The following is a 20,156-nucleotide window of genomic DNA, read 5'->3' on the forward strand; positions in this document are numbered from 1 at the left end:
TAACCCCATGGTATATACACTGAGCCCAGGATATAATGTATATTAGCCCCATGTTATATACACTGAGCCCAGGATATAATGTATATTAGCCCCGTGTTATATACACTGAGCCCAGGATATAATGTACAGTAGCCCCATTTTATATACACTGAGCCCAGGATATAATGTATATTAGCCCCATGTTATATACACTGAGCCCAGGATATAATGTATATTAGCCCCATGGTATATACACTGAGCCCAGGATATAATGTATATTAGCCCCATGTTATATACACTGAGCCCAGGATATAATGTATATTAGCCCCATGGTATATACACTGAGCCCAGGATATAATGTATATTAGCCCCATGTTATATACACTGAGCCCAGGATATAATGTATATTAGCCTCATGGTATATACACTGAGCCCAGGATATAATGTATATTAGCCCCATGTTATATACACTGAGCCCAGGATATAATGTATATTAGCCTCATGGTATATACACTGAGCCCAGGATATAATGTATATTAGCCCCATGTTATATACACTGAGCCCAGGATATAATGTATATTAGCCCCATGGTATATACACTGAGCCCAGGATATAATGTACAGTAGCCCCATGGTATATACACTGAGCCCAGGATCCTATCAGCACAGAGCAGATAATATTCTATGTACTGACCCAGGACATGACATACACTGACCATATACATACACAGACTGTTTTACATAATTATTATACAAATATATGTCACTAAATGACCTGGATTAAATAAAGGTAGGACATTAATTGCTAATTATAATTATCAAATGTAAAAATAGGCTAAATAAAATATATTAACCATGTGACCACCTGGGTGAGAACATGTAATATACATGTATGGTAGATGTCACAGAGATCCAGATACATAGAGTTTACATCATAGACGTGTGTACATACAACGCCCATGGAAACCCTTATATATTATTATTATTATTATTATTATTATGTATTTATATAGCATCATTGATTCCATGGTGCTGTACATACAAATTACAGATATCACTTACAGGAAACAAATACACCTAATATCCATAATAAATGATCTATCTCTCCACGTAATACACCTACTATTAACCCTTATATACAATGCACAGAATATTATATATGATGATTTATAGTAGAATCCCTGATGTGTAGTGCACATAATACATGACATCTCATCACATATAATACACATAATAATCGTCTGTGATTTGTGCCTTCTGTAGTCTCCATTTTGTCTGTCCAGCGGCTTCTTTGTGTGTAATCGATCCTGTATTGGTTGTAATATCTTTGATAACCCCTATTGTTTCTGGTACACTCTGGGTATACATATTATGAGTTTGTTTCTCATTGTGTCGGGTGCTGAATGTAATAAATGTTGGCACCTGACATCTAATGCACACAGCACACCCCGGTATATGTCAGACACATCATTAGCTCTGCTACTCTGCAGCTTTCTGCCAGGTTCTTGCCATATTTCTGTCCTTTTGCTGCGGATCCTCCGGTGTCATCAGGGAGTGATCATTGCGATCGATTACAGATCGTGTGATCCCCGGGTTTTCCCCAATTCTGGCCTCCTGGGATCCAAAGTGACAATCTGCAAAAAAGATCAGCGCAATGAGGAGATAAGCCGCTGTTCACACACAGAAGCGGGGCCGGGGCAGCGACCACCTGCGACCAGGGGGCATGGGAGGGGGGTATCTGCCCGCAGCAATCACAGGACTTGTAGTCCTTCTAATCGCAACAACAATCTGGACTTCTCACCTTTATAGATTCCAGGACAGAGACACAGACTGGCGGCTGAGTGATCACCGGCAGACAAATGGTTAATGAGCTGCAGCCCCCAGGACCCCCTCTTATCAGGCAGCAAAACACCCCTAGAGATGTATATATGGCATATCTATTCATTATCTATTTATATATGATCTATTTATTATCTATATATATATATATATCTATATATCTATTATCTATATATCTATTATATATCATCTATCTATTATCTATCTATTATCCATCTATCTATCTATTATCTATATATATCTATCTACTATATATCTATTATCTATCATCTATCTATCTATTATCTATTCATCATCTATCTATCTATTATCTATCTATTATCTATTTATTATCTTTCTATCTATCATCTATTATCTATCTATTATCCATCTATCTATTATCTATCCATCATCTATCTATCTATTATCTATCTATCTATTATCTATCTATTATCTATCTATCTATTATCTATCTATTATCTATCTATCTATTATCTATCTATTATCTATCTATTATCTATCTATTATCTATCTATTATCTATCTATTATCTATCTATTATCTATCTATTATCTATCTATCATCTATTATCTATCTATTATCTATCTATTATCTATCATCTATCTATTATCCATCTATCTATTATCTATCATCTATCTATCTATTATCTATCTATCAATCTATATATATATATATATATATATATATATAAAATCTATCTATCTATTATCTATCTATCTATTATCTATCTATTATCTATATATCTATTATCTATCATCTATCTATTATCCATCTATCTTTTATCTATCTATCATCTATCTATTATCTATCTATATATATAATCTATCTATCTATTATCTATCTATTATCCATCTATTATCTATCTATTTTTCATCTATCATCTATCTATTATCTATCGATATATAATGTATCTATCTATTATCCATCTATTATCTTTTTATCTATTATCTATCCTTATAGCTATCTATTATTAACTGATCTAATATCTATCTACCTACTATCTATATTTCTATTATCTATCCACACTATATGGGCTTAAAAAAAGTCCACTCTTTTCATCATTTATTGGAGTGCTGCATATATATATATATATATATATATATATATATATATATATATATATATATATATATATATATATATATAATTATTATTATATATTTTTTTTCTACAAATGGATATTTGTTTGGAGGACAATTCACCCTAAATTCCTTTTTACGGTGCTGTTCCATTTTTCTCCTATTATCTATCTATCTATCTATCTATCTATCTATCTATCTATCTATCTATCTATCTATCTATCTATTATATATCTATCCATTATCGATCTATTTATCATCTATCTATTATTTGTCTATTATCTTTTATCAATATATCTATATATTATTATCTATCTATTATCTATTTATTATTATTATTTATTGCTATAGCGCCATTTATTCCATGGCGCTTTACATGTGAGGAGGGGTATACATAATAAAAACAAATACAATAATTGACAATACAAGTCACAACTGGTACAGGAGGACAAGGGATGGGTGAGGATACAGTAGATATCCATCAATAATCTATCTATTATCTATCATCTATCTATCTATTATCCATCTATCATCTATCTATTATCTATCTATCTATTATATATCTATCTATTATCTATCTATCTATCTATCTATCTATTATCTATCATCTATTGTATATCTATCTATTATCTATTATGTATCTATTATCTATCTGTCTATTATCTATCATCTATCTATTATCTATCTATCATCTATCTATTATCTATCATCTATCTATTATCTATCTATTATCTGTCTATTATCTATCATCTATCTATTATCTATCTATCATCTATCTATTATCTATCATCTATCTATTATATATCTATCTATTATCTATCTATCTATTATCTATCATCTATCTATTGTATATCTATCTATTATCTATCTATTATCTGTCTATTATCTATCATCTATCTATTATCTATCTATCATCTATCTATTATCTATCATCTCTCTATTATATATCTATCTATTATCTATCTATCTATTATCTATCATCTATCTATTGTATATCTATCTATTATCTATCTATTATGTATCTATTATCTATCTGTCTATTATCTATCATCTATCTATTATCTATCTATCATCTATCTATTATCTATCATCTATCTATTAACTATCTATTATCTATCTGTCTATTATCTATCATCTATTATCTATCTATCTATCATCTATCTATTATCTATCATCTATCTATTATCTATCTATCTATTATCTATCATCTATCTATTGTATATCTATCTATTATCTATCATCTATCTATTGTATATCTATCTATTATCTATCTATTATGTATCTATTATCTATCTATTATCTATCTATCATCTATCTATTATCTATCTATTATCCATCATCAGATAATTTTCGGCTGATTGTATATTTGCTGGTGGGGGCATTTTACAATCTAAAGTGTCTTTTTGCTAAGAAGAATTATTTTTTTCGGACATTTTATCATCTGAACCTTCTTACGTTTTATACTTTTTCCACTTTGACATCAGGGTCAGAAATAAATGGAGGCAGGAGTGCAGGTATAAAGGCTACAGAGGCTGATGTGCTGTATACTGCAAAATGGAGATGATATATCCTAATAAAGGACTGTAAATTGTATAATTAATACACAGCAATTGTCATATGTAATACACACTGCACCGGACATACAGCCATTCCATAATGTACAGAATATATTGTCATTACCAGGAATGAATGGTGCACAGACCTCCACATACAGTGACTATATACCATATATGTAATATACAGTGAATATATATATATATATATATATATATATATATATATATATATATATATACATGTAGTACAGTGGCTATATACACACAATCTACATTAAGTATATACTATATGTATTATACAGTGACTATATATACAGGGCACGGCGACTGTATCCTATATATACAGTGATTGTGTTCAGTATTCCTCCAATAGTGTGATGAGTATACACTGTATAGACACTGCAAAAATGGACACTGTGAAATGCACAGTGTATGGACAATAAATGGGTACTATGTTCACACTGTATGGACACTATATCGACACTGCATGCACACTGTATGGACACTATATTGACACTGCATGCACACTGTATGGACAATGTATTGACACTGTATGGACAATAAATGGGTACTATGTTTACACTGCATGGACACTATATTGACACTGCATGCACACTGTATGGACAATAAACGGACACTGCATGCACACTGTATGGACAATAAACGGACACTGCATGCACACTGTGTGGACATTATGGACACTGCATGGACACAATATGGACACTATGTTGACACTGCATGCACACTGTATGGACATTATGGTCACTGCATGCACACTGTATGGACACTGTAGGCACACTGTATGGACAATATATTGACACTGTATGGACAATAAATGGGTACTATGTTCACACTGCATGGACACTATTGACACTGCATGCACACTGTATGGACACTGTAGGCACACTGTATGGACAATATATTGACACTGTATGGACAATAAATGGGTATTATGTTCACACTGCATGGACACTGCATGGACACTGTATGCACACTGTATGGACAATATGTTGACACTGCATGCACACTGTATGGACGATAAACGGATACTGCATGCACACTGTATGGACACTGTAGGCACACTGCATGGACACTATGTTGACACTGCATGCACACTGGACATTATGGACACTGCATGCACACTGTATGGACACTGTATGGACACTGTATGGACACTGTAGGCACACTGTAGGCACACTGCATGCACACTGTATGGACATTATGGACACTGCATGCACACTGTATGGACACTGTATGGACATTATGGACACTGCATGCACACTGTATGGACATTATGGACACTGCATGCACACTGTATGGACACTGTATGGACATTATGGACACTGCATGGACATCATGGACACTGCATGCACACTGTATGGACACTGTATGGACATTATGGACACTGCATGCACACTGTATGGACACTGTAGGCACACTGCATGCACACTGTATGGACACTGTAGGCACACTGTATGGACATTACTGTATGGACACTGTAGGCACACTGCATGCACACTGTATGGACATTATGGACACTGCATGCACACTGTATGGGCATTATGGACACTGCATGCACACTGTATGGACATTATGGACACTGCATGCACACTGTATGGACATTATGGACACTGCATGCACACTGTATGGACATTATGGACACTGCATGGACACTGCATGGACACTGTATGGACACTGCATGGACACTGTATGGACACTGCATGGACAGAGCTTGGCCCTGTAGGTCGCACACTAATCTCTGAGATTGTATTGCTGCTCCTTGTATCGCACCCACCTGCAGAGATCCGGCCGATCATTGCTACATCGTGTAGAATGCCCCATAATAAGAGACTACATTATTATGTTACCCCGGATGATGAATACAGTGGGCATCCTGAGACTTATAGTCCGACAGTAAAGTAATCACACAATGAACCTTACTTGGAGCCATTGTCATGTGTTACATCAGGGTGATTATGATATGGGGGTCTCCTGACCACTGAGGGTCCTGTCATCACCACTGAAGTGTCAGTACCAGGGGTCAGCAGCACCTTATGTAAACGCCCCCCAGTCCTACATCAGATCAGTGTTAATGAGAAGCAGGGAGAGCAGAGGGGAGCAGGCCTGTCTGCTGTGTCCATGGGTGGTCTCCAGTCTGATAAACACAGGCCCCTCACAGAGCTGCAGTCTGCACCTATAGACACACACTGGGGCTCAGGTTACACCCAGCTCCTCTGCAGTCTACTGCCCCACTTAAACAATTAGCTGCTGCACAGAAAGGGTCCTCTGTGTGCCCCCCACCGTCCAGAAAACACAATGCCCCCCAAAACACACAGACAAACACCTCCCAACCCAACCCACGAGTCAGTCATATTCTACACAGGAAAGATTCAATTGTCCATAAAATAAAAGAAAATAAGAACGAAGAATCATTATTATTATTATTATTATTATTATTATTATTATTATTATTATTATTATTACTATTATTATTGGTTGTAGTAGTAAAACTATTTCACCTTAGTGCCCGAAGGAATACAAAATAATAAGTATAAATATCAAATATGTAATATCAGAAGATACATAAACAAGAGAAACCAGAGATGGATAACAGATATATAGATAATATATAAATATAGATAATATATACATAGATATAGATATATATTATATACATAGATATAGATAGATAATATATATAGATAGATATATACATAGATATAGATAATATATTGATAGATTATATAGATAATATATACATAGAAAATAGATAAATAGATAGATAATAGATAGATCATATATACATAGATAATAGATAATATATAAATATAGATAATATATACATAGATAATAGATAATATGTAAATATAGATAATATATACATAGATATAGATAGGTAATAAATAATATCTACATGGATAATAGATAGATAATAGGTGATACATAATAGGTAGATAATAGATGATAAATAGATAATATATAGATAATAGACAGATAATAGATTCTATATATATTTGTAATAGATAGATAATAAATAGTGAGATGATAGATAACAAATAGATGATAGAGAGATGATGGATAATATATACATAGATAGATGGATAATAGAAGATAGATAATACATAGATAATATATAATAAATAGAGATAGATAATAGACAGATAATACATAGATAATAGATAAATAATAGAATATAGATAGATAATAGATAGATAATACATAGATAATAAATAGAGATAGATGATAGATAACAGACTGATAGATGATACACAGTAGATAATAGATTATAGAGAGATGATAGATAATAGATAGATAAAATATACACTATAGATCGATAATAGACAATAGATAGTAACATAGTAACATAGTTAGTAAGGCAGAAAAAAGACATTTGTCCATCCAGTTCAGCCTATATTCCATCATAATAAATCCCCAGATCTACGTCCTTCTACAGAACCTAATAATTGTATGATACAATATTGTTCTGCTCCAGGAAGACATCCAGGATAACAATATTATTATTATTATATATAGACAATAGACAATATATAGATAATAATTAATAGATAGATAATAGATAATAAATAGATGTGAACCTTAGACTTCTATCTGTATATGGTGCTCTGACAATTGTTTGGACTGTATTGAAGGTCTGTTATGTACCTGTTCGGTTTTGCACTGGTGCTGACCCCCCAGATATATAGATACAATGATATCATGCAATTGCTTTCTACCCATGATCCTCGTTCTTATTTTTGTTTGTTATTGTAGAAGTATGAAGCGCTATACTGAGATCATATCATATGCCGGATTTGGGCTCGGTGTCAGCACCCAGTGTTATGTGCTGTGATGATTATTTTCCCCATCTACAATAATGAATATTTGCTCCCAGGATCAGTGCGGATCTGTGAATGTGTCCATATAGGAGACTATAACGTTTTGTATATGAGGCGGGGTGCTGGACAGAGTCTAGAAATAATATAGATGCTCGGCAGGATAGATCAGATGTTTTATGAAATGCCTAAACTGGCAATATAAGAACTGCAGTATATAAATACTTCGTTATATACATAATATAAAATAAGAAAACACTCCTGATATATATATATATATATATATATATATATATATATATATATATATATATATATATATATATATATATATATATACACTCCGACTATCTATGAATAGTTCTGGTTGTCATAGAATCATCTGGAGTAATCACAGAAATTAAATAATTAAAGGAAATTTAGATATTTGCCAGAGATGAGCCAAGAGATAACTGGGGAATACAAATAATCTACTGAATATACTGGGAGAACAGAGATAATGAGACATTATATTGTACAGGACATAATTTGTTGCGCACCCTCATTATATATATATATATATATATATATATATATATATATATATATATATATAGTGTGTTTATTTTACACCCTCTATGTCGCATATTGAGACCTGTATATGTTCCTCCCACATAAGGTCGCTATGATACACTTATTATACACCTTCTGCTGTATTATTATTTATTATTCCATTCTGTGCTTCTTCTGTTACATATTCGATGCCTTAACTATACAATGTTTTTGTGCTATTGTCTCCAGCCATGGTGTGTGTTATTCTAGAGGCTGCATGTTATTTATTGCACATGATACATGCTCTGATATATATATTATATATCTTGTCTGCAGTCAATCATTCTACCTTTTCTTCCTCTTATTATACATATTCTGCATTCTACTTTCTTCCTATCCTGTGCTGCATACAATATAGATACATGTTCTCTGTCACTCATCCTCTATGTTGTATATCATATATGTCGCACACTCTACGCGTTTTGTGCTCCTTCCTATAAGCGTTTTACATTTATTACTGATGTTACAATATATTCACGTTTTATATTATTTGACAAATCAATACAGAACAAAAATAAACATTTATTGTCTTCTCTACAGGCAGAAAAGTTTGTTGTTCTGGCTTTTTTTTCTTCAATGACATAAAATCTAATAATAATAATAATAATAATAATAATAATAATAATAATAATAATAACCCTCATCATTGCTTCTCCAGGTTTTTGTAGTAGTTGTCGCCTCCATAAATGAAAATCCCGTTTTTAATGTAATGATGTATTTTTTATTTCTCAGGGATGTCACACTCTTGGTGGATTTGTAGGGTATACGATCATCTCTCCGGGGGTCTCTGCAGACAGAATGCTGGCCCCCATAGTGATTAACCCTCTGGGGCAGGGCCTGGTGATTGTCACCTGGGGAGAGGTGACCTGATGTCCCCATTTCGCAGCCACTTGAGCTCTTAGCCCAGATCTGAGGCCGGGGAGAGCGTCAGCAAGTAGGTGACAGGACTTACCCTGGCCGAGGCTCGGTCTCTGGGGCTTTGGCCCCCTGTTCGGCTGCAGCCTGGTGCAGACCCTGCGGACGGAGCGGATTTGAGGCTTCTGAGGACTCGGCTGCGGTTTTTTTTCTTCCCAGAACCTGTTTACATTGAGTTGTATAAACTTCCTGCCATGTTCTCTGTATCTCCAGATCTCCCGCACAAGCCTCGACCACCTTCCCTCAGCCCCAGTGTCCCCCCATCTGCTCCTATTACTTCCTAGCTGGAGATTTCAGGCTTTTCTGCCCTTTTCTGCCAAGTCCTGGGAGCCACAAGTATGTTCTAATATCCGCTGTACAGTGAGGCCGGGGAGACCGTCAGCAGCCAGGGCAGAGCCGACAATCTCTGCAGCGGACAACAAGTCGCAGACTATCAGTCAGGCTGCAGTTATTGGGGGCAGCCTGGGACTTGTAGTTACACAATATATGGGGGGGGGGGGGCAGAATTGTGATCGGGTCAATGCAGAGAGATGGAAATAATACCCCCCAGAACAGGAGGAGACCCCTGTGCCCCAGAGCAGGGGCAGCTCGGTGTCCACTCTGGTGGGGGATCTATGGGGGCAGAATGGAGAGGAGATGTTATAAAGTGAGATAAATCGAGTTTAGGAGAGAGTTGGGCTGTTGCTCCTTTAAGTGACCCCCAGTTATCGGGGGAGGGGAGAAGAGGGGGGGGGCAGTGGGCGGGGAGACCCCTCTTCTTACGTCTCTCTGTGAAGAGCCGACAGAGTCTGATGACAAGAGATAAGTAAAAGGCGATCACTCCGGAGGGCAGAGTCCTGCTGCCATGAGAAGCAGCAACTGCCTGCAGAGCTGAGGACCCCCGAGCAGAGCTGACGACCCCCGAGCAGAGCGGAGGAGCCTCACACACAGCAGCACAGCTGTGAGCAGAGCTTAGGACCCCAACACTGCCGTGAGCCGAGCTGAGGACCCCCAACACTGCCGTGAGCCGAGCTGAGGACCCCCAACACTGCCGTGAGCCGAGCTGAGGACCCCCAACACAACTGTGAGCAGAGGACCACCAGCACAGCAGCACGTCTGTAAGCAGAACCGAGGACATACGGACACAGTAGCAGAACCGAGGACACACAATTTGGACTCCGTCTTCTTCCTGCTCCATCTTTCCCCACAAGTCCAGAGCAGCAGAGCCTCATCTGTGAGCAGCAGAGCCTCATCTGTGAGCAGCAGAGCCTCATCTGTGAGCAGCAGAGCCTCCGCCTTCTCCAGAGCTGCAGAGCCTCATCTGTGAGCAGCAGAGCCTCCGCCTTCTCCAGAGCTGCAGAGCCGCCAGACAGACAGCGGAGTCCGGTCAGACATCCAGGACAATCTTCCTTCTGCTCCATCTTTGCGCACCAGCTGAGGAGGAGCCGGACCCGTCCATCCCCAGCACAGCTCCACATCCTCGTGACTGCCTGCAGCGCTGACAATGACAGCAGAGATCCAGCAGCCCCCAGCCCAGACCCCTGCACAGAGCAGCCCCATGTCAGCAGCTGCAGACAAGCACAGCGGCCAAGCCTCTGTCATGGAATCTGCTTCCTGCGCCACCAAGACCAAAAAGACCAACGCCGGCATCAGGAGGCCGGAGAAGCCCCCCTACTCCTACATCGCCCTGATCGTCATGGCCATCCAGAGCTCGCCCACCAAGCGGCTGACCCTCAGTGAGATCTACCAGTTCCTACAGAGCCGCTTCCCCTTCTTCAGAGGGTCCTACCAGGGCTGGAAGAACTCGGTCAGGCACAACCTGTCCCTCAACGAATGCTTCATCAAGCTGCCCAAGGGCCTTGGCAGACCCGGGAAAGGGCACTACTGGACCATCGACCCCGCCAGCGAGTTCATGTTTGAGGAAGGGTCTTTCAGGAGGAGACCGAGGGGCTTCAGAAGAAAATGCCAAGCGCTGAAGCCCATGTACAGTATGATGAATGGCCTGGGGTTCAACCACATCCCAGACACCTACAGCTTCCAGGGGTCTGCAGGGACCATCTCCTGCCCACCCAACAGCCTGGCACTGGACAGTGGCATAGGGATGATGAACGGTCACTTATCCAGTAACGTGGATGGGATGGGGCTGAGCGGACACCCGCACCTGGCTGCCAATGGTGCCCACTCCTACATGGGCAGCTGCACAGGGTCCACAGGGGGAGACTATTCCCACCATGACTCTGGCTCTCCTCTCCTGGGTGGGGGAGCAGTAATGGAGCCTCATTCCGTCTACACGAGTCCTGCGTCTGCCTGGGCACCAACCTCTACTGCCCTGTCTGGAGGTGCCCCCTATATCAAGCAGCAGCCCCTCTCACCCTGCAACTCTGCCAACAACCCCCTGTCCTCCAGCCTCTCCTCACACTCCTTGGATCAGCCATACCTGCACCAGAACAGCCACAACTCAGCGTCAGACCTCCAAGGTAAGTGCCCCCTGCTCTGCCCAAGGACAAGCCCCCCAGAATCATGCACTGGCACAAAACCCCCAAAGACATCCACTGGCACGAACCCCCCCCCCCCCCCCCCCCCCAGAGTCATACACTGGCACAAACCCCCCAGAGACATACACTGGCACAAACCCCCTCCCAGAGAGATGTACTGGCACAAAAACCCTCAGAAACATGTACTGGCTTAAAACTCCCAGAGACATGCACTGGCACAAAAAAAAACCCCAGAGACATCCACTGGTGCAAAATCCTCCAGAGACCTGCACTGGCACAAATCCCCCCAGAGTGATACACTGGCACAACCCCCCAGAGAAATACACTGGCACAACCCCCCCCCCCCAGAGAGATGTACTGGCACAAAACCCCCCAGAAACATGTACTGGCGTAAAGCTCCCAGAGACATGCACTGGCACAGATCCCCCCCAGAGATATGCACTGGCACAAAAAAACCCAGAGACATGCACTGGCCCCAAACCCTCCAGAGACCTGCAGTGGCCCAAACCCCTCCAGAGACATGCACTGGCAGAAAACCCTCCAGGGACATCCACTGGCGCTAAACCCTCCAGAGACATGCACTGGTCCAAAACCCTCCAGAGACATGCACTGGTCCAAAACCCTCCAGAGACCTGCACTGGCCCAAAACCCTCCAGAGACCTGCACTGGCCCAAACCCCTCCAGAGACATGCACTGGCACAAACCCCCTCCCCCCCCAGAGTCAAGCACTGGCGCAAATCCCCCAGAGACATGCACTGGCGCAAAAAACCCCAGAGACATGCACTGGCACAAAACCCTCCAGAGACCTACACTGGCACAAAAGCCCCCAGAGACATCCACTGGCACAAAACCCCCAGAGACTAGCACTGGCGCAAAACCCCCAGAGACATGCACTGGTGCAAAACCCCCAGAGATATGCACTGGCGCAAAAAACCTCAGAGACATCCACTGGCGCAAAACCCCCAGAGACATGCACTGGCACAAAACCCTCCAGATACCTGCACTGGAACAAAACCCTCCAGAGACCTACACTGGCGCAAAAACCCCCAGAGACCTGCACTGGCCCAAAACCCTCCACAGACATGCACTGGCCCAAACCCCTCCAGAGACCTACACTGGCGCAAAACCCCCCAGAGACCTGCACTGGCACAAAACCCTCCAGAGATATCCACTGGCACAAAACCCCCAAGATACATGCACTGGCGCAAAACCCCCAAGAGACATGCACTGGCGCAAAACCCCCAAGAGACATGCACTGGCCCAAACCCCACCAGAGACATCCACTGGCCCAAACCCCCCCAGAGACCTGCACTGGCACAAAAAACCCCATAGACATGCTGACACCCTCCATAGACATGCACTGGTACCCCCCATAGACATGCACTGACACCCCCATAGACATGCACTGGCACCCCCCATAGACATTCACTGGCACCCCCCATAGACATGCACTGGCACCCCCCATAGACATGCACTGGCACCCCCCATGGACATGCACTGGCACCCCCCATGGACATGCACTGGCACCCCCCATAGACATGCACTGGCACCCCCCATGGACATGCACTGGCACCCCCCATGGACATGCACTGACACCCCCCATGGACATGCACTGACACCCCCCATGGACATGCACTGACACCCCCCATGGACATGCACTGACACCCCCCATAGACAGGCACTGGCACCCCCCATGGACAGGCACTGGCACCCCCCATGGACATGCACTGGCACCCCCCATGGACAGGCACTGGCACCCCCCATGGACAGGCACTGGCACCCCCCATGGACATGCACTGGCACCCCCTATAGACATGCACTGACACCCCCCATAGACATGCACTGGCACCCCCCATAGACATGCACTGGCACCCCCCATAGACACGCACTGGCACCCCCCATAGACACGGACTGGCACCCCCCATGGACACGCACTGGCACCCCCCATGGACACGCACTGACACCCCCCATGGACACGCACTGACACCCCCCATGGACATGCACTGACACCCCCCATGGACATGCACTGACACCCCCCATAGACAGGCACTGGCACCCCCCATGGACATGCACTGACACCCCCCATGGACATGCACTGACACCCCCCATGGACATGCACTGACACCCCCCATAGACACGCACTGGCACCCCCCATAGACACGGACTGGCACCCCCCATAGACACGCACTGGCACCCCCCATGGACACGCACTGACACCCCCCATGGACACGCACTGACACCCCCCATGGACACGCACTGACACCCCCCATGGACATGCACTGACACCCCCCATAGACAGGCACTGGCACCCCCCATGGACATGCACTGACACCCCCCATGGACATGCACTGACACCCCCCATGGACATGCACTGACACCCCCCATAGACACGCACTGGCACCCCCCATAGACACGGACTGGCACCCCCCATAGACACGCACTGGCACCCCCCATGGACACGCACTGACACCCCCCATGGACACGCACTGACACCCCCCATGGACATGCACTGACACCCCCCATGGACATGCACTGACACCCCCCATAGACAGGCACTGGCACCCCCCATGGACAGGCACTGACACCCCCCATGGACATGCACTGGCACCCCCTATAGACATGCACTGACACCCCCCATAGACATGCACTGGCACCCCCCATAGACATGGACTGGCACCCCCCATAGACATGGACTGACACCCCCCATAGACAGGCTGTGCACCATGGAGTCACCTATCAGGAGCATTAGGATGTTGGGAGTTGTAGTTCTTGCTCTAGTCCTGGAGAAGCTGAGGGGGGACAGGGGACGTTGTGTTCTGTGAATCTCCACATCTGGGACATGGCAGCAGTTAGTGTGGAGACCCCGGTAATTATGGCTCCTGGGGGGGCGGCCTGTGTCTGTGGCCCTGGGCTCCGGCGCCTGCACAGGAGGATGTGTGAAAGACCCCCAGTCACATTCGTCTCGTCCCCAGAGACCCCTCTGCTCTCAGAGGAAACCAGTTACCACCTAATGACCGGGAGTAGTCAGCTGATCGATCAATATTATTATTAATATTAGCTCCTGATCTCCAGATGTCAGTATACTGGGACCATCAACAACTGGGAAGAAACGTCCCAACTAATGATCCCTAATATCACTAGTGAGAGGAGACCCTGCGGCTGTGATGAGGATGATGAGGGTCCGGCTGCTCCTCCTCAATGTCTCCTTCCTCCACAATCACCAGAATTATAAGAAAATCTGCACAAAATACACAAATATATACAAGATCCATCTCTACAAGTCCTAACAGTTACACTCACTCCTAACAGTACTCCTCCACACAATCTGCCCCTTTATTTTTAGTGTGTCTGTCTATTATCTATCTATCTATCTATCTATCTATCTATCTATCTATCTATCTATCTATCTATCTATCTATTATCTATCTATCTATCTATCTGTATCTATCTATTATCTATCTATTATCTATCTATTATCTATCTATCTATCTGTATCTATCTATCTATTATCTATCTATCTATCTGTATCTATCTATCTATCTATCTATTATCTATCTATTATCTATCTATCTATCTGTATCTATCTATCTATTATCTATTATCTATCTATCTATCTATATATCTATCTGTATCTATCTATTATCTATCATCTATCTGTCTATCTATCTATCTATCTATCTATCTATCTATCTATCTATCTATTATCTATATACCTATCATCTATCTATCTATTATCTATCTATTTATCTATCTATTTATCTATCTATCTATCTATCCATCTATCTATCTCTGTACAAATCCCTAGTTAGACCGCACATGGAGTACTGTGTCCAGTTTTGGGCACCGGTGCTCAGGAAGGATATAATGGAACTAGAGAGAGTACAAAGGAGGGCAACAAAATTAATAAAGGGGATGGGAGAACTACAATACCCAGATAGATTAGCGAAATTAGGATTATTTAGTCTAGAAAAAAGACGACTGAGGGGCGATCTAATAACCATGTATAAGTATATAAGGGGACAATACAAATATCTCGCTGAGGATCTGTTTATACCAAGGAAGGTGACGGGCACAAGGGGGCATTCTTTGCGTCTGGAGGAGAGAAGGTTTTTCCACCAACATAGAAGAGGATTCTTTACTGTTAGGGCAGTGAGAATCTGGAATTGCTGCCTGAGGAGGTGGTGATGGCGAACTCAGTCGAGGGGTTCAAGAGAGGCCTGGATGTCTTCCTGGAGCAGAACAATATTGTATCATACAATTATTAGGTTCTGTAGAAGGACGTAGATCTGGGGATTTATTATGATGGAATATAGGCTGAACTGGATGGACAAATGTCTTTTTTCGGCCTTACTAACTATGTTACTATGTTACTATGTATCTATTCATCTATCATCTATCTATCTAATATCTATCTATCACTATATATATCACTGAAATTAATGATCACTAAATAGAGAGAGATTATTCATTTTAGTGCTATATTAAAAATAATCACTGTGTAAAGGGACAAATTGTGTGGGGAAATATTTATAACTAATAGTAATTAATTACAGTATATTTTTTATGCTGCAAATATAATTATAAAGGAATAAATAATATAAACGGTGGTGGTAATATTACTACTACTACTACTATGCTAATGATAATCTAAAATAATAATAACTCATACATAATACTGGCAATTAGAACGATTATTTTATTATTGTCAGCACAGTTATATTCTGTGAATTCTTATTGTTGCAATCACTATTAATATTACATGACACTATACTATTATTATTATTATTACAATCATTATTATTACATCACACTGTACTATTGTTATTATTATGGTTAAAATCATTATTACATCACACTATACTATTATTATTATTATATCACACTATATTATTATTATTGTTATTATTGTTACAATAATTTATTATTATTATTACACTATACTATTATTATTGTTACAATCACTAATATTACATCACACTATACTATACTATTATTATTGTTACAATCATTTATTATTACACTATACTATTATTATTACTACATCACACTATATTATGATTGCTATTATTGTTACAATCATTGATTATTATTATACTATACTATTATTATTGTTACAATCACCAATATTACATCACTCTATACTATTATTATTATTATTATTATTATTATTATTATTATTGTTACAATCATTTATTATTACACTATACTATTATTATTATTACATCACACTATATTATGATTGGTATTATTGTTACAATCATTGATTATTATTATACTATTATTATTATTATTGTTACAATCATTGATTATTATTATACTATTATTATTATTATTATTATTACAATCATTGATTATTATTATACTATTATTATTATTATTATTACAATCATTGATTATTATTACACTATACTATTCTTATTGTTACAATCACCAATATTACATCACACTATACTATACTATTATTATTATATCACTCTATATTATTATTATTACATCATACTATATTATTATTATTGTTATAATCATTGATTATTATTACACTATACTATTATTATTATTGTTATTATTATTATATCACTAATATTACATCTCACTCTATACTATTATTATTATTATTGTTACAATCGTTCTTATTAATATTGTTACTATTGTTCTATTATCATGATGAGTAGAGTCCTTGTGTTTGTGGACAGAACTACAAGTTGCAGCCAGCTGTGTCAGTAGTGGGGCTGCTGCGCCTTGTAGTTCCCTGACTGAGCCTTGTGTCCCCCCAGGTGTGCCCAGGTATCACTCCCAGTCCCCCAGCATGAACGACAGGAAGGAGTTTGTCTTCTCCTTTAATGCCATGGCCTCCTCCATGCACGGGGGCAGCGGCTCCTACTACCACCAGCAGGTCAGCTACCAGGACATCAAGCCCTGTGTGATGTGAGGACCCTCGGATCGGGGCGGACCCCCAGTGTCACAGACCCCCAGTGTCACAGACCCCCAGTGTCACAGACAGTGAAGGACCATGCGTGGTGCTGATCCACAGGGACGAGACCACCTGCAACAATGTATCCGCCAGACCCTAATGTATCTCCCGCTGGGGGTCTCCAGACGTCGGTGGTCCTGCTGCAGGCCCGGAACCCTCCACACTTTGTGGCACCTGTGATGTTTCCTTATATTTATTGATCCTGTACCGGCAGATCCGCGCCCCCTGCACTTATCACCAGGACTTTGGGGGCTTTTCTTGGCAATATTTGCCGTGTGAAGGGTTTTTGTTTTTTTGTTTTTTTACAATTTTGGTCGCTGTAAATTCAGAAGATTCGATGTTCGGTTTCTAGATGATGATGATGATGATGATGGACTTCGCTATAAACGACGCTTTGTATTTGGGAATAAAGTTTCCGATCTTATTTTTCTCTGCACTGTAAAAAAAATATCATTTTTTTGTGTTTGTAAATTTAAAAAAAAAGGGAAAAAATCAAAATAAAATTTTTATTCTATTTGTTAATTTTAAGAGAAATTCTCATTATTTTATTTATTTAATAGATGTCACGGTAATGAGGAGATCGGCCATTATTCCCTTATGTCACAACACAAATGTAATTATTAAATGATCAAAGTGGAATTGCCCCAAACAGAGAAAAGGAGAAATCCGAGAAATCTGATGGTGAAACCACTACAAGTAGAAGTACTACAAGTACCACAAATACCACTATTACCACTACAGGTACTACAAGTACCACTATTACAAGTACTACAAGTACCACAAATACCACTATCACTACTACTACTAACAATAATAATATTGGGCTGTACAATAAAAATGTATATATTTTGCAGAAAAAAAATACATTTTTTTTCTTGGACTCCTAGAATACTTTTGTAATTTGTGGGAATAATAATAAATAATAATAATAATAATAATAATAATAAATGTCAAAATTATACTATCACATTATTCAAGAAATATAACCTTTATTAAAGTATTATTATTATTATTACATATGGGATGTCGGGCTGTAGTAACATGTTGAAGTTATGAAGCATTATTAGTTTTATTTATCATGGATGAAATGTAGTTGCTGTTATTATAAATTCTGATATAAAGAGCAATGTATAAAAACCAAGAAGGAAAGAAACTATAAGGATGTGGAGTGGTGACATTACAGGCTGGGGCCAGGGATTTGTGCCTGGTACAAACTATTGCTATGTATTTGTATATGTTCTAGCAGTTTATTTGCTGTATAATAATAATAATAATAATAATACTTATGTATATATACATTATTATTATTAAACAGTACATATATAAATGTGTATTATTATTAGTATAAATATTGAATGAGTGCATTTGTCAGGAATGCTATAAAATATTCTGATTATTATGCACTATATGGAGGATGATGCTTTCCACAGATGATTGCTGTACTCTTATGGTTGATGTTTCATCCTGTGAAATGATTTTGGCGCAAGGACACAGTTTTGGGGTCTCCAGAGGCAGTTGTGGGGTCTCATCTTTGCGATCAGATTAGAAAGGGGCAGAATACACACGAGGCGTTGTTGTTTTTGTTTTTTGTTACCTACAGGAGAGAGTAGGCAAGTGAAGTGCAGACATTGCGTTTTGTCGCAGGATTTTCACTTCTTTCTAATAATCTCATTAGTTTTATGACTGAACAATTACTAGGGTTATGTGCACACGTTGCAGATTTTCCTGTGGAATTTTCTGTGCGAATTCTGCATCTCTTGGCAGAAAACACAGGTCAAAGTCTGCGCGTTTTGTATGTGGATTTTGTGCATTTTTGTTGCGGATTTACTGCGGATTCTGTGCGGATTTCATATGTTTGTTTTTTCCCCCTGCAGATTTCTATTATGGAATAGGTGCAGAAACGCTGCAGATCCGCACAAAG

The 20,156-nt window shown here is 40.1% G+C and overlaps 1 protein-coding gene and 1 long non-coding RNA gene across 2 annotated transcripts; one reads left to right on the top strand and one right to left on the bottom strand.

Moving 5' to 3' along the window:
• Nucleotides 1-1,128: 1,128 nt before the first annotated feature.
• LOC138649835 (uncharacterized) lies at nucleotides 1,129-9,891 on the bottom strand. Its single transcript, XR_011315371.1, has 3 exons — nucleotides 9,828-9,891; nucleotides 4,351-4,442; nucleotides 1,129-1,612 (listed from the first exon to the last, which is right to left on the bottom strand). It is a non-coding gene; the product is annotated as an uncharacterized lncRNA (long non-coding RNA).
• A 717-nt stretch (nucleotides 9,892-10,608) lies between these two features.
• On the top strand, nucleotides 10,609-18,757 carry FOXF1 (forkhead box F1). The gene is made up of 2 exons (XM_069739446.1): nucleotides 10,609-12,246; nucleotides 18,039-18,757. Exons 1-2 carry the CDS (start codon nucleotides 11,274-11,276, stop codon nucleotides 18,191-18,193), a joined length of 1,128 nt encoding a protein of 375 aa, XP_069595547.1. The 5' UTR covers nucleotides 10,609-11,273; the 3' UTR covers nucleotides 18,194-18,757.
• The last annotated feature ends 1,399 nt before the right edge of the window (nucleotides 18,758-20,156 follow it).

The sequence above is a fragment of the Ranitomeya imitator genome, chromosome 9 (genome assembly GCF_032444005.1).
Source record: "Ranitomeya imitator isolate aRanImi1 chromosome 9, aRanImi1.pri, whole genome shotgun sequence".
NCBI lineage: Eukaryota > Metazoa > Chordata > Amphibia > Anura > Dendrobatidae > Ranitomeya > Ranitomeya imitator.